This window comes from Pelodiscus sinensis, chromosome 12 (genome assembly GCF_049634645.1).
Source record: "Pelodiscus sinensis isolate JC-2024 chromosome 12, ASM4963464v1, whole genome shotgun sequence".
Taxonomy (NCBI): Eukaryota; Metazoa; Chordata; order Testudines; family Trionychidae; genus Pelodiscus; species Pelodiscus sinensis.
In genome coordinates this window covers 44,101,173-44,122,624 of record NC_134722.1, presented here as the reverse complement: position 1 = coordinate 44,122,624, position 21,452 = coordinate 44,101,173, and the positions used below count along the sequence as shown (strand labels likewise).

The following is a 21,452-nucleotide window of genomic DNA, read 5'->3' as shown; positions in this document are numbered from 1 at the left end:
GCACAGAGCGCCTGGACCATAGAGGACAGCAAGCGCGCCGCCACCCGCCCTACGGCGCACGCGCACCACTGGCGGCTTGTAGCCTCGCTCCCCTTGGCTTCAGGGCCGCGCTCTTCTCGGCTCATTCCGATTGGCTCCCTGGGCTGCGCGAGCGCTGCTGGGAGTTGTAGGCCCCGCGGGGGTGGCTGTCCCCGCGCGCTGGCGGAGCAGAGGCTGTTTGACCATGAGCGCGAGCCGTCGCGGCCCGCGGGCCAGGGAGGCCCCGCAGGGCGGGCCGGGCAAGAAGCGGGGCAAGCGGGAGGTGCGCGGGGAGTTCTCCGCGGCTCTCAGGGAGCCGGCCCTGAAGGAGAAGGCAGCGGCCGCCTGGGGCCGCAGGGAGCCGCTTAGCCACGGTACCGATTCCCGGGGCCCCTCCCCCACTCGCTGAGGCGCCCGGGCCTGGCCTCCCCTCTCGGCCCCCGCGGGCCAGGGCGGCGGCGAGCTCGTGGGGAGCCCGAGGCGGGGCCTGGCCTCACCGTGTCTCGCTTGCTGTCTCCAGAGGCCGTCGCGGTGGATCCTGCGCCCTTCTGTCACTGCGTGATTCCCCGCTTCATCCGCAGCCCGGGCTTCCTGGACGGGCTGCACCAGGAGCTCGCGAGCCTGGATTTCCGTGAGAAGAGCAACGACTTGTACAAGTTCAAACAGGTGCGCTGCCATGGTAGGCCCGAGTGTGTCCGCACCGATCTCACAGCGCTCGCTGTGTGTTCATAGCCCCGGTCTGTGCTTGCAGCTATTTGTGAATTCAGACTGGCTCCATCTCACTTGTGTCAGTGAAACTTCTGTCGTTCCGGAGGGTGCAAAAAACACACTTCGGACCAACATTAAGTTTCACCAGCAAAAGTGCTGATGTGGACAGTGCAGCTACACAGGAGACCTTACAGCAGGGGTGTCTAAACTTTTTTCAAAGAGGGCCAGATTTGATGAAGTGAACATGCGTGAGGGCCGACCATTTTGCCTGACATTCTTTGAGCCATTCAAATTAAATGCAAATTAACTATTTTATGCAAAGTTTATTGCAAACGGCATACTTTTCATTTCGTCACATGGATGACAAATCTAAACAGGTGTTAAATCACTCTGCCTTTCATATCTGAAGGCCAGATGAAAAAAAAATCCAGGAAGCTGAAATATATGTCAGGAACATTGTAAAGTACATTACATATTATTGGTAATAAAGGTTGTCTGTCAACTTTTAAGTTCAAAAAATATGAACAGGAACGTAACACCAAGTATACATGTTGTGTCCAAATATATTTATAACTGATTTAGACCAACTGACATTTTACAATGTATTCATCTCAATACATATGGATTCGTTGGGGGCCATAAAAGATAGATATTGCCAAATTACCTGTGGGGCCGTATTAAACCGGAACACGGGCCGCAATTGGCCCGCGGGCTGGACTTTGGACATGCCTGTCTTACAGCGACACTGCTGTACAAATGCATTCATGTTTCATAGATCTAGGATAAGCCTCATGACACCTGGACCAGTGTGTGTGGCTATCATAGCTGATAAAGTTGAAATGTGGAAATAAGCAAGATGACATGCCATGGTTAATGTTGTCAAAAGCTGTCACTAACTGTTGAGAAGCGCTATTTTAGATGCCTAACTTAAATGAATAAACCCTGGGAAAATGCTTAAAATGTATAATTTTGCACAACTATGTAAAATGTAAATCTATGTAATTAACAAAGTGTAAAGCAAATGCATGTTGGAACTATTTTTATAAGAATTTATTCAAGCCTAATTCTGACCCATGACTTTATCTGGTTTGTAGGGGATCTCAAGTTAATGGCAAAGCTGTGAGTGAAACTCCTTGACACCTATGTTTATGCTGATCATATGTCCCATTTTTTTCAGGACTATCCTGAATTTAAATGATCTGTCCCAGTGCCCCATCAAGTAGAGAAATGTCCCAGAAAGCCCCGCTGGACATTTCACTACTTGATGGGATACTGGCGCAGCAGCCTCCTCCCCCCAGCAGGGCATGTAGGGCTACTGGGCCAGTTTCCAGTGGCCCGCCCTTTCCTCTCTCCCTCCCCCCACAGGACCGCCTCTGCTATGCAAAGTCCTGGTCCGGCAGCCCCACCTCCTTCTCCTCCAGGCCGCCTTGGAGCCTGGCAGGAGCCGTGCAGAGCCTGGCTGAGATGCTGCAGGGTGAGGGGCGCTTGGCTCGGCAGGTGCCATGACAGGAGCAGGGGCCGCCTGTGGAGCTATTTTTAGTGCTGCAGTCCAGATCATGGTTGGTGGCCCAGCTCCAGCTGGAGTCAAGCAGCAGTCATGCAAGGAGTATTCTGGTGAGACTTCCCCAGATGGAACGTGCCTCGTAGGGCTGCCACTTGGCTCCAGCTGGAGCTAGGGCCGACCACAGAGACTGTACTGCGGCACTAAAAATAGCACTGTGGGCAGCCCTGGCTCCAGTTGGAGTCAAGTGGCAGCCACACGAGCCATGTTCCAGCTGGGTCTCGCGCAGATGCCGCTGGACTCCAGCCGGAGCCAGGGCTGCCCGTGGGGAATGGACTGCGGCACTAAAAATAACACTGTGGGCGGCCACAGCTCCAGTCCCGGCAAGTGGTCCGGCTCTGGGAGCATCTGGGGCTGCGGGGACTTCTGGGGCTGGTCAGCAGGCTCCACCCCCACAAACTGGAAGGCAGAAGCTGAGGGAAGGGGCAGGGAGAGAACTAAGGAGAATGGAGGAAGGGACTTGTGCTGAGGCAAGGGGGGGTACGCCAGGAAAAGAAAGGGGCAGGCACCAAGGGGCAGGATGCAGGAAAGAGAAATGCCAGGCCAAGAGGAGACAGTGAGGAAAAGGAGGGAGGGGAGAGGCAGGGTGATGCTGGGAGAGGAAAGGGGAGGGACCGTGGGGGCAAGAGGGAGGGAGAGGAGGAGTGAGTGCTGGGAGAAGAGGCATTTAAAGGCGCGATGGACCTGAGGAAGGCAGGGGATGGAGCAAGTCGTGTGAGGGCACAGAGGGGAGTGAGGAGAACTGGGGTAGAGGGTGGTGAGGGAGTGGGCACCAAGGAGAAGGAGGGCAGGGGCAGGGGGGAAGGGAGAGGCACCAGGAAGGTATGTAAATATGATTAAGGAAGATCATTCTTCTTGGGAGGTGTTTAGGTGTTGTGTTGCTTGTCTGCCTGTACCCATATGAGCATGAAAGAGTATTTAATGATGACTTTTGCAGAATAATAGGTGCAGACTAACTTAGGAGAACACAGGTTTAAACCTAGATAATAGACACTGGGGGCAGTGTCCCCTGCTCGCTCCGCTCGTCAACCCTCCTCTCTGGGGGCAGGCAGCCCTGACTTCCCACCCCAGAGCTCCGGGGAGGCTGGGGAAGCCACGTGGCTGCCACCCTGTCCCCAGGAGCTCCAGGGAGGCCACTTAGCTGCTGCCCTCTCCGGCATCAGAGAGGCTGGGACCCTCAGCACCAGTATGGGAGTGAGGGAGGAGGCTGGGTGGCTGAGGAGGGAGGAACTGCAGGACGCAGAGTGACATGATGGCATCACTCTCTCATCCTGCAGGAAAAACTTACACATGTAGAAAGATTAGTAATCCTCTTCTGCTTTCTCCACCCTCTGGCACGCTAAAAATTGGCTGTCCCTCCATCTCTGTCGTCTGAAAGAGAAATCCCTATGTGTATATCCTGTACAATGCTGAAAGTAGAGGCTCTTTTGAGGTGTGGTAGCCGTAGAATACAGATACTCCCCTCCCAAGTGCAGACATTTCCTTGGCAAGTCAATGACTCAGCTTTAATATCGAGTGTTGGACCAGTGCCCTGAGACCTTTAACTTGCATTGGTGAAGCTGGCATTGTGCCCTAGTAACTTTTGGGCTACTTAATTCGCCTTTTGCCTGCAATGGCCCTCTGCCATCCATTCTGCACTCCGGTTCCTGCAAGAGCTGTAAATTACACTGATGATACTTATAGACTTATTTAAGTTCTGCCCTTATTTATCGCTGCAGCTGTAACTTAGAGCAGAGTCCAAATTAATAAATTGTTCTTATTTTCCATGCATCTCCTTAGTCTGATGATCTGAGGAAGAGGAAAGAGCCTTACATCTCAGCATTAAGGTAAGGTAGTTCCTAGAAATCACAGCAAATCATTAGGCACCCTTTTCTAGAGGTCTGAAAGGAACAGGGCCAAAAAATGAAAATAATTTTGTGAAAAAATTCATGATTATTTCTGGTTCAGGGTGTTCAAAATCTTAAATGTTTCATGATTATATTTCTGATATATTTGTGAGTTGGGACTCTTTTTTAAAGAGATAATTATTAGAAGTTTTTATTTACCAAAAATAGTTTTGGTGACCCATTTGGATACAATTTTTATAATGTTTCCAGTAAACATGTCAGAAGAAAAAATCAGACAAAAGCACAATAAGTTCATGAGAGAGCAAAAGCTTATAGGTTAATGCTATAGACTACATGCATTTCCCTCCCTCCACCACTAGTACATTTTTTAGCAGTCTGGCCAGCAGCCCAGCTCAATTCCGGTTTGTGCCGGGTCTGGGAGCTCAGACACCCCCTCTTCCCCCTGGCAAGTGCTGCTGACACCCCACACGGCTGCCTCTTTATCAGAGGCAACAGCACAGGGCAACAAACAGCTGGTCCACAAGAGGAGCTGGTTTTTAAACTGGCTCTCCTTGCACACTAGCTCCCGCTTGGCACCCTGTACTGCTGCTGGCCCCTCCCCTGGGGACTATAGAATAGTCCACTAACCGATAAGAATTAACTCAACTATTCAGTTAACTGATATTTAACATCCCGACTCCCAACTCTGAGGAATGTGGCAGGTGCTTAGTCCTTCAAACCCCATCAAAGGGGTTTCCTGTTCATAGCAGCTGTTCGATCACAACAAGAACCCTTATATATTATTCATACTTTTCTTAATACAGTCTGGGCCTTGGATCTTGTCCTCACATAGCAAGTGGTCAGGAGACAAAGGGAAAAGTTTCAAAAGGCTGAGTTCTTGCATAGCCAGAGGGTGCGCATTAAGATCTCAGGAAGTTATTCCAGGGAATTGCCATATCTGTCACAAGAGGCTCTCCTCTTGCCACCTCCCAGCGGACAAGTAAAAAAATGTAATTGTTTAACTTGCTAATGAAGCCCTTTCCCTGCCAACCTGCCATATGTCAACTGTCATTTGTGTACTCAGAACCTTACAAAAGGCCTAGGGCCCACACTATCCGTTTAGATGGGGTAAAAGGTGTCATACCAACTTTACATATATGATCGTTTCAGTTAGATTCTGCCATGTTAATGCAACCATCCACCATGCATAGCCTGCCTGATGGATCTTTTTTGTGTGTTTGGTTAAAGCTAACACCATCTCCTAACTAAAACCCCGTTTATCTCCATACAATGTTGCCAGTTAATTCAACCTGTATAGGACACTCTCTACTATTTGGGAGGGAGGGAGGGGAAGAATGTATAGATTTCCCCCATTTGTGTAATTCTAAAGATCATTGGAGTTTGCATCTTGATAGCTTGTAATTCAATCCTCTCACCTTCTGGTTCCCCAAGACCCCCCCCCCCTTTTTTTTAATCACTGTAAAATTGTCATGTATAATTACACATGGAAGTTTAAAACTTTCATCCCTTGTCTTAATGGCTAATTCCACCCATGCTGCTTTGTTACTATAAATGATTCTCAACAGCATTGGAACTGCGCTCCTGGATGCTTGCTGTAGGGTTGCCCATGAAAGCAGGGGCCGCTGGTAGGAATTATATGGCATTAATTGGTGGCATTTACAAGTAGTTGCACCAAGCTGAATATAGTTCATGACCATGTACTCGGTGCTGTAGCACCTGAGCATTTTAGGTTTCCTAGTCTGAGCGGCTGCACATCCCATTTGCTGCGTGCTTGTCTACCCAGGAAAGTTCTGTTTGAAGAGTTCCGAGAGTGGGTGTCTGCAGTTATCCAGGTGGAGCTGGAACCAACCATTGACTTGTCCTGTGCGAAGTATGAGTATACAGGTGAGTGAGCAGGATGCTTCTCTGAGAGGGCGAAGAGCTGCCATAGGGGACCCCAGTTTCAAAGTCCTGCTCCTGGAAGCTGTCATCCAGCAAAACAAAGATTCAGGCAGGAAGCAAGTCAGGGTCAAAAAAAGGAAGTAACGATACACCTGGGTATTTTTGTTGTTAATAGTTTAAACTGGGCCAGTGAACTCCAGACCTTCCATCCTCCTCTGAAGAAATCTAGGCAGTGTTTGTGGTCAATCCAATGGCTTTATGGTCCCAGCAGGACTATGACTTACAATTCTGGATCTTAAGGTTTTCCTGATGTTTATTACTAATAGCTCATCTCCTCGTGTGAACCCCCTTGCTGGCACAGGACTGAGTGGGTCACAGACACCCGACTCCCCCTAAAGTGGTTCTTGAGGATAGGATTTAGTCAAATTGTTGGGGTGAAGAGGAGGAAGCTTGCACTGATGCTGTCCGTGCTGATCCCACCTGAGTGGACAGAGATGTTTAGTGACCTGCATTGTCAGGATAACATTTCTCACCAGCATGGAATTCACTCCAAGTGCATTTTGTGCACCCGGGGCTTCCAGAGACAGTGCAGTCATGCAGGGAAGATGATCGTGACTGCTTCAGCTGATGCCACTGTCATTGAGTCCAGAGGAATATACACCTATGGGGTGTGGCTCTGATGGGATTGTGATCAGGTGAAAATGTAGCCCCTAGGAAGGGACTGGATTTTGCTTTCGAAGGTGCAGGATTGGGGAGTGGCTACTGAAAAGAATGAACGCTGCAAACCCAGGGCAAGCATGTGAAAGCTTGTGATTGCAGACACCCTGCTATGCCACGACGATGAGCTGGAGGGACGGAGAATTGCTTTCATCCTGTACTTGGTTCCACCATGGGAGAAGAGCGACGGGGGCACTCTGGACCTGTACAGCACAGATGGTAAGATCCTGGTCCTTTGGCTCTGGATGTCTGAGGATGTCAATCATAGGGATGAATTTGGAACACTCATGCTTTGCTTGTGTGGTTCTATATAGCAACCCCTGTTAAGTGACTAGAGGGGTATGGTGAGGAGAAGCAGCTTTGTTCTCTGTTGTCTCATGCCAAGATATACATCACAGGAGGAAGCTGTTGCTAGGGATTGTGCTATTGGGTGAGTGCTCAAGAAGAGACTAGCCTTGTACGGGATGAAGGAGATGGAGGAGGATGTTAAGTGTACAGTAGGAGATTGAGAAACCAAAGGTTGCTCTGATAGCTGCAGAGAGAGATGAGGGGTGGGGGTGTTAGCAGCCATACTTATACCCAGTACTATCTGTAGAGCAGACTGCCCAGCAACTGACATCCAAGCAGGATAGGCTTCTTGAGACAGCTTCTTACTGTGGATCTCCCTTCTGTGTGGCCTAAGGGACTTACCAGTCCCAAGTGGTGCTGCATAAAGAGGCTTGTGGGATGGACGGGGAGTCCGTGTCTGACTGTAAAGAGCATGTTGGTCTCTTCTTGCTCAGGCCACTTTCAGCCGCAGGAGGTCGTCAAGTCATTAGTCCCTTCGTGGAATTCTCTGGCCTTCTTCGAAGTGTCTCCAGTCTCTTTCCACCAGGCAAGAAGTTGTTCTTCTTTCTTCAAGTGCGATTGCCGTAAGCATTCGCTATGTGTATTGTGGGGAATGGGGGCCCCATTGTGCTAGGTGCTGTACAACTGCAGAGCAGGACAAGTTCTCAGATCAAATTAAGAGTAACTTACTGGCTCCAGTGTCATCGTCATGTTCTGTAGATGAGTGCTAAATAAAAACATCTCACCGAAACCTGGGACGTGCAGCAGCAAGGGAAAATAGCAATGAGAATGTGTTAATGTAGGCCAAATGTGTGCTCCGCTATATGGCTGTAGGTTTAATACAGTCCTTAAAAGCAGCTGACTATACTGGGAATGCTTTTAAGGCTCCCAGAGAGTTTACTGCGTCTCCTGAGGAGTCTTTTTTTCAGTCAAGAGCCATTGACTCACCAAAAAAATCAGTTGGGAGCCACACACAAGTGAGAAGCAAGAAAAAAACCTTCCTGGCCTGGCTCCCGGCTGGGGGTCGATTGGGGAGAAGGGAAACTCACCTCACAACTCAGGGCACTGGAGTGCCACGTGTGTTCTAGCCCCCGGGAGGAGGGGAGGTTGGCCAAAGCTCAGGGCTTCTCCCAAGAGTGAGGTGAGTTGGTGTTTGCACTACAGCCCCATAGCGGGGGGTGAGCACTGAGGCTTGGGGCTTCCTCTCATAGTGGGGTAAGCTGATGCCAGATCAAAGGAAGCTGGGGGCTGGATCTGGCCCATAGGCCATACATTCCCTACCCCGATGTATCCCTAGAGTACTTACAGTCATTGGATCTCTTGGTTTGACCCTTTCATTGATGATCTAAGTGCTTTTGTGTTGTCAGTGGATGACCAAGTGAGGGTAGTAGAGTTCACAGCAGAACCAAGCAAAAATCTTTTCTCAGACATCCAGCAACGAGCATTTTGCAGTGACTTCCAAACTTATCTCTGAGTCTTGGGCTAGGTTTCCCTTTTGCATAGTCTGGAAGTGAGTTTGCATGCAAGAGTGCCTCAGAACACAGAAGTGACCCACCACTGACTGAGCATGCTTAGCATATTGGTGGCATCTTTGTTTTCTATCGAATTATTCTGAGAGTTGTTGCTGCCACCCCAAAATACTCAAAGCCTAGGCCCTATATGTTGTGAAATGTGGAATTAACACTTTTTGTTAATTTCGTCCTTCGCCACACTGGCTACGTCTACACTGGCCCCTTTTCCGGAAGGGGCATGTAAATTTCATGAGTCGTCGTAGGGAAATCCGCGGGGGATTTAAATATCCCCCGCGGCATTTAAATAAAAATGTCCGCCGCTTTTTTCCGGCTTTTAAAAAAGCCGGAAAAGAGCGTCTAGACTGGCCCCGATCCTCCGGAAAAAGTGCCCTTTTCCGGAGGCTCTTATTCCTACTTCAAAGGAATTGAAGTAGGAATAAGAGCCTCCGGAAAAGGGCACTTTTTCCGGAGGATCGGGGCCAGTCTAGACGCTCTTTTCCGGCTTTTTTAAAAGCCGGAAAAAAGCGGCGGACATTTTTATTTAAATGCCGCGGGGGATATTTAAATCCCCCGCGGATTTCCCTACGACGACTCATGAAATTTACATGCCCCTTCCGGAAAAGGGGCCAGTGTAGACGTAGCCACTGAGTTGACTAGCACTTGTCAATTTTTGCACTAATCAGTTGTCTGATCACAAATCAGAACTCCCTAATTTTCTTTGACCCGTCTGGAGGTCACCCCAGTGTAGGGAGCCAGCATAAAGTCTATTAAACACCTGGGTCTTATGCACAAAGGTGAACTTCACCCTTAGCAAGTGGAACAACTGCAAACTGATGAGAGATGGTTCTACAGTGTATTTTTAAAGGTACAAACCAACATATGTAAATGACTATGTGGGTGTTGCTCATGGACTGCGACTACTTCCCATAGAGTCTGTCCTTAGCATCCTTTTCTCTCTCGTGGATAGCCACGTCAAAGTTGAGTTGTTTGCAGATCAAGGCAAATAGTAATCCAGCAAACTAAGTAGCAAAAAATTTATCCCAGACTTCTGTTGGTTCCTGCTTTGCCTCAAGGCAAATAAATGGTTCTAATAAATAGTTCAGTGGTTTAAGGCTCCGGACTAGGACACAGGAAAGCTGGTTTCAATTCAGAGCCCTGTTACAAGAGACTTATGCTGGGAAAATGAAGTAAGATTAATGGCAGACAATAATCCTTCCTGTCTGCAGACCTTTTAATGTCTAGACTGTAAAATCTTTTTGGGGTCATAGACTCTCTCTTCCTTGGTGCACATACAGCACCTAGCACAATGAAGCTTTGAGCTCAGTTGGGGCCATTGGTAATTGCCATAATACACACATATGATTAGTACCAAATAACATGTTTCTCTCCTTTTCATTCCAGGTGTCTGAAGTTCTGACTGAAGGGAAGTGCCGCTTGTCCATCAGTGGCTGGTTTCATGGCCCATCAGTGGCAAGGCCTCCGCGCTACATTGAATCCCTTTTGCCCCGGAGTCCACATATCCCATTTGATGTAAGGAAAAATCGTAAATCTACTCAGACCCATCCAGCCTCCTCCATTTCTGTGGGACACCTGCACTTGAGGGCACACAACTGAGGCAATGGGCTCCTTGAATTTTACACCTCCCCCTTGCTGTAAACCAGTGGTCACCAACAGGTCGATCACGAGGCGTCCTGTCCTCCCCACCCCCATTTCCCTCCCACCCCCGAGAAGCCCCACTACCTACCTCAAGTGAAAATGGAGGTAGTGTTGGCTTCCCAGGGATGGACAGAAATCCTGCAGCTTTATGCCACTTCCGGCGATTCCGGAAGTGCGCTAGCTGCTCTGCTGGGTGTACTGCGGGAGGGAGCATCAGCTCCCTGCACCGCACAGGAGGGGTGAGTCAGCCCCAGGGGAGGCGCGCGTGGGGCGGTCGCATAATTTAAAAATAAACTGTTTATCAGAGTGTGTAAGTAAGGGCTGGGGATAGCAAGTGATGGACAGGAGGAGAATAGAGAGGGCGGGGCTTCAAGGAAGGGGCGGTGCGGTGCGGTAGATCTTCATGTGTTCTGAGATTTAAAAAGTGATCTTGGGTGTAAAAAGGTTGGAGACCACTGTTGTAAAAAGTGCGGAATTTCTTGGGTGCTTTTCAACTGAACCTTGTTAACTTCCTCCTCTCTCCCATCCATTCATTGGCTTTGAGATCAGGCATGAAAAGCGCAAGGTTCTATTAGTAAGGATTGGTTTGGGAGGAGGGCTGGAGACTTCTGTTTGGGAGGTGGGGATAGGGCTGTTGAGAGCTTTGTGTAAGGAATTCTGTGCCCATTGCAAAAGTGCTGCTGAGAGTGCAGCAAATTTGTGGGCACTAAGGGTGAGGGGATGACCAGCCTGAGGCCATTGTGGTAAGAGGTTCCATTAACTCCATAATCTCAAATCCAGCATTCAAACCAAGATGTTTCTATTTCAGCATGAAATCTTATATGAATGGATCAACCCGGTTTACTTGGACATGGATTCCCAAGCCCAGATCCAGGAGGAATTTGAGGAGCGATCAGAGATTCTCCTGAAGAACTTCCTTAAGGTGGGTCCAGGATGATGTGCTACGTGGGGTTTTGTTCCCCAGGTTGTAGTGTTGGCAGGCGTTGTGTGGAACACAAACTGATGGTAAATGCAGTTGGCCATTTGTGCAGCTGAGAAGCAAAATGCCAGCTGGTCTGTCTTTCTCTTCTCTTGGTGGCTTCAGGCAGGGATGGAAGAAATGTTGCTTGCACACACACATACCCACCCTCCCCGCACACACACACACACACTCTGGCAGATTTTTCTCGAAGTTACAGATTGTAGCCCTTCTGCTGCACAGTGACAGCTGGACGAAACCACAAGCACTGCTCTAAGGTCCCTGCGTTACCGTCTCTCTTCCCTGCTCTACCTTCCCCATGTCCTGTTTTTGGTGGTATCCCCATCCTGAGTTCTTGTGTCATACAGACCAACCTCCTGGTCAAGAAGCATTGGTTAGGCCCCAGGGGAGAGTGGGAGAGGGTTGCTATGCCACTTGTGAAATACATAGCCAATAGAAGTTATGCTCGGTGACTAGACATCCCTACGGAGATTTTGGGTCCTGGGTCTGATTGACCCTGCCTGGTTCTTTGTGCAGTCATGCATACCTGCATGAGAGCAGAGAATGCTAATCTCTGTAGTCTGGCCCCTCGGGATCTGACCAGTGACGAACCAGAGAATTTGCAGGAGCATGGAAGGTCAGTGTTGTCTAGCAGTGTTACCAACACTTCCACTGCTTACTGAACTCTTAGAAGAAATGTGGGGGTAAATTAGAGCTTAATAACAGCACAGAACACTGAGCCAGGACTGGTGGCTCTAAACAAACGTTATGGGACCGTGGGAAACAGCCACACCACGATAAGTGGATGTCCAACTAACTAAGATCATGCCAGACTATGGCTGTTCTTGGACCAGAGAGTACTGGACTAGAGAAGTTCAACCTGTAGTAGCATTTTGTGCCCACAGATGTATTTAATAAAACACAAGCTGCAGGGCAGTGGAGGATCACAAACGATCACCGTCACAGCTCACTGTGGTGGGCAACCTCTGGCCAGCGGACCCTCTCTCTGCCTCCCTCTATACACCACTGGGGCACTGGAACCCAGCCCTTCATCTTCCTCCCTCCTAGAACTTTCACAGTGCCACAAATCCACTGATTCATGCTCCCTCCCTGTTCCTCCCCCTCTCTCCCAGAGCTTGAATACCACAAATCAGCTGCGAGTGGGGGCAGACAATTCGTGGGGCTCAGAAAGCGCTGGGAGAAAGAAGTAGGAAGTCTGGAGCTCAAGCACACGAGGCACGTGGGGGAAGAGGACAAAAAGGGGGCATGCAGGCTCCAGGTGGAACCCCAGTGGGCTGCAGATTGCCCACCGCTGGTCTTGTGGCCCACTGAGGAGGGGGGCCACTCATGCAGCCCACTCACTATTCTTGGTTGCCCGACATGATCTAGCCCCTGCTGGTCTGTGAGGGACAAAAAGCAGTCCAGAGAACTGAAGCCGGGGGCCTCGCAGAATAACATCTAGTGCACCAGGAAAGCTTGTGGTGAAGAGGAGTGTTAAAGGGATCTGCAATGTGTTTGGTTCCTAGGGAGAGAAGTTGCAGCTTGTATGTGAAGCTTTGCAAAAAGAAGACATCAGATGGAGCAGCCAAGGCCCCCCCAATAAAAGGTAGTTATGTCTGTGCTGTTGACTCCTGTTGGTTAACTAAGTCAGCCGGGCTCTTCCAGGAAGATCCCTAGCAGGTATTCTCCTTAGTCTGAATACTGGATCCTTTCCAGATATCTGCTCACTATATCCCCACTCTTTCAGATATTACCACAAAGCTGAGGAGGGGAGCCTTCCAGACATACTGAGGAAGTGCCTGGAGTTTTTCTGCTCTGAGGCCTTGTTCTTGCTGCTCTCCAACTTCACAGGCCTGAAGCTGCATTTCCTGGCTTCCTCTGAGGATGAGACAGAAGAAGGAAAGGCCACAAATTCTGCTGGTCACAAACCCAAGCAAGGAGAAACCAGTCAGGAGGCCAATGGTGGGGTTGACCAAGTAGATCAGCCTGCAAATGGCCCCCAGATTGAAGGTGCTAGAAAGAACAGTAAGTAAAGTCAGCAGAGCTAGAGTTAGAAATAGAGAAAACCTTGTCTCCACTGATGTCAATGGTAAAAACTCCCATTGCCTTCCTTGAGGCCAAGATTTCACTCCTAAGCGATAGTCAGCTTGAGAGTGGCCTCTGATTTTGCCTGCTTAACTTGAGCCTGATTTCCAGGGGTACTAAGCACACCCAGCTCTCATTGACTTCATTTGGAGTGCTGGTGCTCAGTGCCTATATAAATCAGGCTCAAGGTGTCTGAAGTTGGGCATCCAAAATCAAAAGCTGCTTCTGAAAGCATTGGGCCTGAGCTGATGACTTTTTGCAGGTTATACATTTATTAAAAATGTTAAAGTGACATAATAAAGGTGAAATCTAGTCACTGTTTAGAGTGAAATAGATTCAGAAACCACATCTGTTCCTGAACCCTTTGCTAAGTGTAATGTGCTTTTACAGCCACATTTTCCTATTTTCTTTCTGTGGAAGACCCTGTTGAATCCTAAATAGCTAAATTCCTGGTGGGCAGGAATTCTGTTTCTTCTCTTCCTCTCCTACCCCATGGTCTTTTATTCTTCCCCCCAGTGGGACTGCTGGAATCTGAGACTAGGAAGGGGTCTCCTCATCCTGAGGGATCCCAAAGCACTTTCTCCAATTTAATTTGTAAATCACTTGGACAACTGAGCACACCAGTGCAGGGGGGAAGTTTAGGGCAGCACCCTATTCCTAAATAGGCTGATGGCTGGTCAAAGTCTTGTTTTTCTCCCCTAGGTTCAAGTGTCCCCCTGTGCATGGGAGAGTTAAGGCACTGGACAAATGGTCACTACACTCTAGTCCATGATACCCAAATGACGGAATTTGCCCTGGACCTGCTGTTCTTCTGTGGTTGTGAAGGTACGTGGCGGGGGTGGAAACCAAGTCTCCCCTTTCCATGCTGCCAACGGGAAAGAAAACGGACTTGTGTTAAGAATCTGCTGAGCAGTTGTAAAGCCACCAAATTGTTTCCTGCTGTTCTCTAAATAGAAGGCTCTTTCCTGCTTCTGTCCCAGCTCTAAGTGGTGTCACCTGATGACATTTGCAGATTGCCAGTGCAGGCCAGTCCCACACTGGCTGGCTCTGTATTGTCACATAGTAGTGTTGGATTACTTCCTATGGATGCTCTGCCTCCCTAGGCCAGGCCAGGGCACTTTGCCAGCTCCCTAGGAAAACCGCATGCAGTGTGACTCATCCAGCTTATTAGGGGGAGTTTCTTCTGGGAATCCTCAGTCTGAGCATGTGGCTGGGGGATGAGGTCACTCACAGGAGAGTGGAGGGGCTGTTCTCTCGGTGACATTTCATGTAACACTGTCACTGGATTCATTTGTCCCTTTTTTTGTTTAAAGACACACTATTGAAGCCTGCGTCTTCCAAAACAATGGTTGTGGGAGAGGGCGTCAGGCAGTAGCTCATCACTTCTGAAAACTTAAGCCTAAATGGCCAGAAATATTTTTGCATCTTGGCCAGTTGCCAGCAGCAGTGGAAGAAGGCAAAGGCCAGAACCAACATGAACATACTGTTGGGACCACCAGGCCTATCCTACTCAGGTTCCCATACTTACAACTAAAACCTTTGGCTCTCTTCATGACTGTGAGCTGTCTGGCCTCTTCCCAGCTTGGCAGTAATGCCCTGCATAGGTGGGGACTGGGCAGTGAGAGGTACTTGTTCAAGACGATAGCCTTGAATGACAATACCTCACCATGGGTAACTAGAGTTAGTGTGGTACCTAAGAATTTTGGAGCGCAGGGGAGAGTTGCTACTGGTCTAGATGAGTGAGCGGGAATACATGTGAGTGCTGAGCTTTCTCGGTCTCTCTCTTCGGTTTCATCTTTTCAGATTGGGACGCAGAATATGGCGGCTTTACATCCTACATTGCAAAGGGTGAAGATGAAGAGGTAAATAGCATGGTGTGTTAACTCTTAAGCCCCTGCCAGTAGTAGTAGGGATGTCAAAGGTTAACCAATGGCCCAGCTGGGCTGGAGCAGCTCCCCGCCTGCCTGCCTGCAGCACGGTAGGCCTGGCCTGGTTGGAGCAGCCCATCACACCATGGGCAGGAGGCACCCCAGCCTGGCTGGAGCCCACCTTGGGTAGGGTCTGCCCCCAACCTGACCAGATCAGCCCCTGTCCACTGTGGACCCTCAGCCTGGCCGGAGCAGTCCAAGACCCCTCCCCCCCCATTTTAAGCAGGCAGCTGGTAAAATGGGATTTTTTTATCCCTAGTTCTTAGGGGCTATTACAATTTGCATAGAGCTAGAGCAGCGCTGACGTTGATGATGGGAAGATCCTAGCAGCAGTTCCAGCTCGGGGGGGGGGGGGGGGGGCAAGAAAATGCTCCCTGTCTTGGCAGTAGCTTGTGACTGTGCACAGCGGAGGATTCAGCCCTAAAAGTGGATGTCTAAAAACCTACAGTTCTCTTCTGAGGGTGCTGGCCTTAGACCTGCGCTGAAGAGCTTAGACCTTCTCTTGGACTTGTACAGCACCTCTCCTGTTTGAAGCCCAGGTGCTTCCATAATAACCCGTGAGACACTGGGTCAGTGCTAGGTTCCTCTTCCATGAGACAAGTGACAGTTGTTGAATAAAAAACCTTAATTAATGGGTCTTAATATGCAGTGGGCTATGTTGTCTGTTCTTAGACTTGTACCATTGGTGGCAATATTCAGCCTCCATGTCCTCATGGTCTTCTCCAGTCATCTGCCTACCTTATTTTAATGCTGGTCCCAATAGGAATAAAATCTTGACATTATTTTTTGTGAAAATAACTCCTGTTTTCCCCTCCAAAAACAAGATCTGCCTTGTCTGTTTCAGCTGCTGACAGTGATTCCAGAGAACAACTGCTTGGCTTTGGTTTACAGAGACACAGAGACTTTGAAATTTGTAAAGTATATAAACCACCGTAGCTTGGAACATGTCAAAAATCATCAGAGGAGAGCTGGATTCTGGGACTTCTCTTTCGTCTACTATGAGTGATGGCACTGGGCATGGCTATCTAATACAGTGATGGGTTTGGAATGTTCTCCTGGGCTGGTTTCTTAGTTGGATCTCTTGTAATGCAGGGATTGGGTGGGGCCATGTGATGAGCCTGTGTTTGATTTAGGCTGAGAGCTAATTTCACCAGTAACTGTTATAGAGGTGCTGAAGTCCAAGTGACTTTTTTTTCCCCAAATGATTCCTTGTAGTAACAAACGGAAGCACCATTCTACTGTCCCCTGTTAACTCTTATACATTCTGGTGCCGCTCCTCCAGAGGGAGGCTTAGCATGGCTCCATCACACTCCATTCTTAACCAACTGCTTTACTTAGCCTTCCAACCCAGCAGTGAATTTACATCTTGCCATGGTGCAAATCAAGACTTTGTGTAAACCCAAATCACTACTGCTACCAGAACTGCATGGATTTGTACTCTGAAGCCGTCATCAGGAAAGAACCAGACTTTGTTCCAAACACGGGCTTCCTGAGATCCAAGCCACATGTCTGCTGGGGCTTGCTGCATTTACTATTTCTCATTGCAGAGAGAACAAAGGGTGCTGCCGTATAAATTTTTGTATTGGCCAGGGAGCTGGTGGGTAAAAGAGAAAAGCTTGTGAAAGTATCTAAGACGTGGGCTTTTTTTTTTAAAATGAAAAATGTGAAGCTTTGCATATCTAGATGGCGAAGGGGATAGTTGAGGGGGAGGCTTGAGCCTCAATGTACTTGACCTGATCAAAGAACAAACCTGGAGTGTTTTGGTGGGAAGGGGAGGATATAATCAGGGATTCCAATAACCTAGGTACTGGTGAAAAGCACAGTTAAGGGCTTCTTCCTCTTTCTTGGCCCTTGGGCAAATATTCCCCATATGGAGGGAAATTAGCCTCTATGGGCTGTACAAAATAAAATAATCTGTTCTCCAAAAATCTCTCTCAGATTTGTGGTATAAAATAATGTTAGAAACAACTCACACCTGGCACCGAGGGAGCTAAAAATCAATGGCTCCCCCATTCTCTGTAAGATAAGCCGTGGGCAGGAAACACATGCCCCCAGATTACTTGAACTACAGGAAATAGGCACATAGAAAATTGTCTGTAGAAAATGGTGGTTGAAATCACTATAGCTAATGTTTAAATATTAGCAAATCTCCCTATAGCAGTCATTGGCAACCTGTGGCCTACTGGGGTTCCGTGTGTGGCCCATGAAATATGTTATTTACTGTTGCCTATGCAAAGGGTCGCCAGATTTTGCTGGTTTCCATCTACGTAGGCTACGTCTACTCTACAAGGTTTTTGCGCAATACCAGCTGTTTTTGTGCAAAAACCTGGGGAGCGTCCACACCTCAAATGAGCTCTAGCGCTATTAAATGGGCAGTTAAATGGCAGAACAGAGGGCTTTTTCTGCCCTAGGTAAACCTCCTTTTCTGAGGCATAAATGCTTTTAGCACTACAGCTATTGTACAAGAAGGCAAGTGTGGATGCTCCAGAGGGGTTTCTTGCATATGGAGGAAAGTACAGATGCTCTGATGGCCATCAGACTGGCCATCAGAACTTTCTTGTGCAAGAGGATCCAGTAGTGCGGATGCTCTCTTGCACAAAAGAGCCTTGCAAAAGTGAGGTGCTTTGATGTGTGCACATGGTCTTGCGTAAGAAGTCTTTGCGCCAAAAAACTAGTGCTACAGACTTCTTGTGCTAGAACGCTGCAGTGAAGACATAGCCACAAGGGGTTTTTTTACAAGTATTAACAAAAATAACATGCACGTAAAGCAAGGGCAAATGAAGTGACATGGATGCTGATTGCGGACCACATTGTGAGAGCCACGCGCTCTCTCTGCATCCAATCAAATCAGCACACCCTCCAAATTCTAGGTACGCCTAGGGAGGTTGTGGAATCTCCATCATTGGCAATTGTTATGAGCAGGTTAGACAAACACCTATCGGGAATGGTCTAGAATAATACTTAGTCCTGCCATGAATGCTAAGGGATTGGATTAAATGATTCTCTCTGTCTCGTGATTCAACACTAGATACAAGCAGCCTCCTTGTAATTCAAGAACTGGCAATGCAGACATTTCATTTGTAATTAGATGGAAGCAGTTTTGTCAAGTGGCTGACAACCAAAGGGTCACTTCATTATGGAGCATAGTACTGTCACCTAAATGAGCAATTAAAAAAACCAAATCCACTTTCATACATCATAGCAGCTGTCTGATTTTACATCTCTTCCTGATCGAAACTAGGAGTAAGATAAGACCGCTATCGTGGGACTTGGAGAAGTCAGGCCTGGAACGGAATGGCCTTTTGTCAGTTGTCAGTTCTAACTGCTTCCCACTTCCCCTCCTCCTCGCCCCCAGCTGAAGCTTAAATGAAGACACTGAAAATCACTGGTGCATAGATGTTCCTGTCACGAGGGCCCTGGTTCCGGTGCAATTTATCATCAGGTTTCTGAGGGAGTGTAGGGAAAACAGATGCACTCTAAGGACAGTCTTACAAGGTTTCTCACAAGAGTTACTGATGCAAACTTCCTCTCTCATAGGGAGTAGAATGTAGGTTGGGGTGTGGAAAAGTGTTAGTCCCCTGTGCAGTTACAAAGCCACAGTACAGATTAACAGGCTCTCTCATATGCATGCAGAACTGTGAATTGCTGGGGGTCACTGTGCCTAAAGGGAGATCAGATCACCAAACACAGTTGTTCCCCAAGATCAAGGGTATTAAATGGTACAACTATGGCCCTGTTTTTGCCTAATCAAATTCCTGCTGCAGGTTCCACTGACTTCTCTGCTCTTCTTGCCTTGACCTCTTTGCCTACTGCTGTACTGCACCTGAGTTGCTTTATTTCAGTGCTGCGTAGCTTGGCTAATCTTTTAGGATATGAGATGGTAGGGAAGATCAGTTTAAAACAAGTTCTTGCAGTAAGAGAGCCAAGTATCAAATCTCCTGACTTCAGGGTGAGTTTGCTGATTACAGAGCTGGACTATTAGTATAGAGGAACTGACTTGCTACAGGAATACAGCTTGCCTGCAGGCACAAAATGGAGACATGATGGAGTAAAGGGGTATGGTATGTAGCTTTGATAATCACCATGTCAAGCTACAACAACGTGGTCTGCCTTCCAATCAAAGCCACTGTCTAGCTGTTGAACAAACTGCACTCACCATAAAAGTAAGCAAGTCTGAGGAATCAGCAAGGAAAAGAGCTTAGAGCTATGGGAATCTTTTCCTACAACTACAGGAAGTGGCAGGGATCCCAAGTCTTATTAATCCTACAGATTGTGCCATAATAAAGTATTCACTCACCCAGAATGGAACAGGTGGCTCTTAATTAGAAGCAGAGTTAAATTGACAATCTACAGGTTGGGCCTCCTGATCCAGCGCATCCTGATCCTGACTGTGCCCAGATGAGGCATACTTCCGGATCAGGAGAGATCATTTCTGGCCCCCTGCTGCACCCGCTCTCGCAACCCAACTAAGCCGCGTGCCAGGTCCCATGCCCCCACCCCTCTGCAGCATGCCGGGACGCTCTGATCCTGGAACATCAGTTGTGATACTGGACCACGGATGTTGCCGAACCAGAGAATCCTGGATTTTAGAGGTGCAACCTGTAATTCTTACACAAATTCAATAAGCTATTGCAGCCCATTTGAAATGGCAGATGTTTGCACCAGCATGGTTCTCCTTATTGAGGGAATGAATCAATGGCAAGTGCCATTCTCAAGATTAAAAGATTTCAAGAAATAATTCTGTTTATAGCCAGTTCAATGCTCCCTAGTCTCTCTGGCGGATGACACACCACTGGCTCTATTTCAGAGCTTGCAGAAGAAGCCTGTTAGCTACAGAGAAGTTGTCCAAGAATTCCTTCCCATGTGTGCATCTAGCCCTAGAGGAATGAGGACACCTCCCCTTCCCTTCCCTGTTGTATGCAGGTATTGATGGTTACATGTGGAAGTTGCTTGTAGCATGAAGAAAAAAGATGCTGAAGATACACTCCAGGTCAGGCTACCTCAGTTAAAAATTATTTTTAGCTCCTAAGAGGAATCAGCTGTGGCATAAAAATTTACCCTCTAATCCAGCCCCCTACTTAGGTGACCATATGTCTTCATGCTGAATATGGGGCACCTAATAAAATTATTCATATTCAAGCAAATTCAACAGCAGTCCATCCGAATTATGCACTACAATCAAATTAACAAGTTGACTGAGCCTCTTAAAAAGAATCCAACTACTCATTATTTCTTTTTATTTACCTTCTTATCTTTAAGTGTTAAGGTACCCTCAAAGAGTAGTGTGTTAATATAATACCTCTCATTTGGTATAGGCTGTGATCAAAATGCCTGACAACTATGGAGCCAAAACCTGAAATGTGTTTCATTAATATAAAATAAATAAACATAATTATGCATTTTTCCAATTGAACACACACGGGGAAAGTCCGACAGTCCTATTTTTTTAATGGAAAAGCTGATACCATAAATGCAAAATATATTAAATTCCATAATAATTTACAGTAAGAAAAATAACTATTCCAGGGCAATACAATTGCCTTGAATGACTTACATAAATACCACATCTGCACTTTAAAACTTTAAGCCTGTCTCTATGGATTTTCCTATCCTTTAGCCTTCAGAGTAGCAAATTCCATCTGATGGCTACTTTAAAAAAAGCTGACTATCTTTCCAATTACTTCATTCTAAAACAGGCAACGAGATAATTTAATTGCTTATCAATACCGGTCCCTTCTACGTTACTACACATCGAGTACCCTGCCTTCATCTCCCAACGGCTTACTTGGGGACCGGTCAGATAGAAAGTACTACAGAGCACCTGTTCCTATGACATCTGTTCGTGTGTCTAGCGTGATCTGTTGTAAGGAAGTACCATCTCCAGGCCATCATTATTCCCCTCTTACAAGGATGCAGTCCCCACTCGCATTACCCTGAACAGCATATTTAGATTGTTGTTTCTAATGGCATCCCGGCACGCAGCGATCACCTGCATCTTGGGTTTCCCAACTGGAAAAAAAACAAACAGAATCAGTACTAACGTATTTAAGTTAACAAATGGGCCATTAAATAGACATTGGCAGGTTAGAGTGGTTCTCTCAGAATTTAGACTTTGGAAAATAAATAAATAAACAAACTGTTGTTTGGGTTTTTTAATAAAACCAAACAGTAGAAATATTTTCCATTTTTCTTAATTTCACACCAAGGGGGGGAACCTACGGCTCAGGGGCCAGATGCCTCCCACCCCACTGATTT

The 21,452-nt window shown here is 47.7% G+C and overlaps 2 protein-coding genes across 5 annotated transcripts in view; one reads left to right on the top strand and one right to left on the bottom strand.

Annotated features, from left to right (window-relative positions):
* Window positions 1-158: 158 nt before the first annotated feature.
* Window positions 159-17,125, top strand: OGFOD1 (2-oxoglutarate and iron dependent oxygenase domain containing 1). Its single transcript, XM_075940398.1, has 13 exons — window positions 159-392; window positions 539-684; window positions 4,067-4,113; window positions 5,918-6,018; window positions 6,835-6,951; window positions 7,515-7,606; window positions 9,972-10,100; window positions 11,035-11,148; window positions 12,711-12,790; window positions 12,932-13,209; window positions 13,972-14,094; window positions 15,073-15,131; window positions 16,042-17,125. The coding sequence occupies exons 1-13, from the start codon at window positions 224-226 to the stop codon at window positions 16,201-16,203; spliced, it is 1,617 nt and encodes a 538-aa protein (XP_075796513.1). The 5' UTR covers window positions 159-223; the 3' UTR covers window positions 16,204-17,125.
* A 3,503-nt stretch (window positions 17,126-20,628) lies between these two features.
* The window catches only part of BBS2 (Bardet-Biedl syndrome 2), a 43,835-nt gene continuing 43,011 nt past the window's right edge, over window positions 20,629-21,452 (bottom strand). For all 4 annotated transcript variants that reach the window (XM_075940396.1, XM_075940394.1, XM_075940395.1 and 1 more), the window contains one exon: window positions 20,629-21,206. In XM_075940396.1, the coding sequence (XP_075796511.1) occupies window positions 21,100-21,206 (107 nt within the window). In that variant the 3' untranslated portion in view covers window positions 20,629-21,099. The remainder of the gene's footprint in view (window positions 21,207-21,452) is intronic.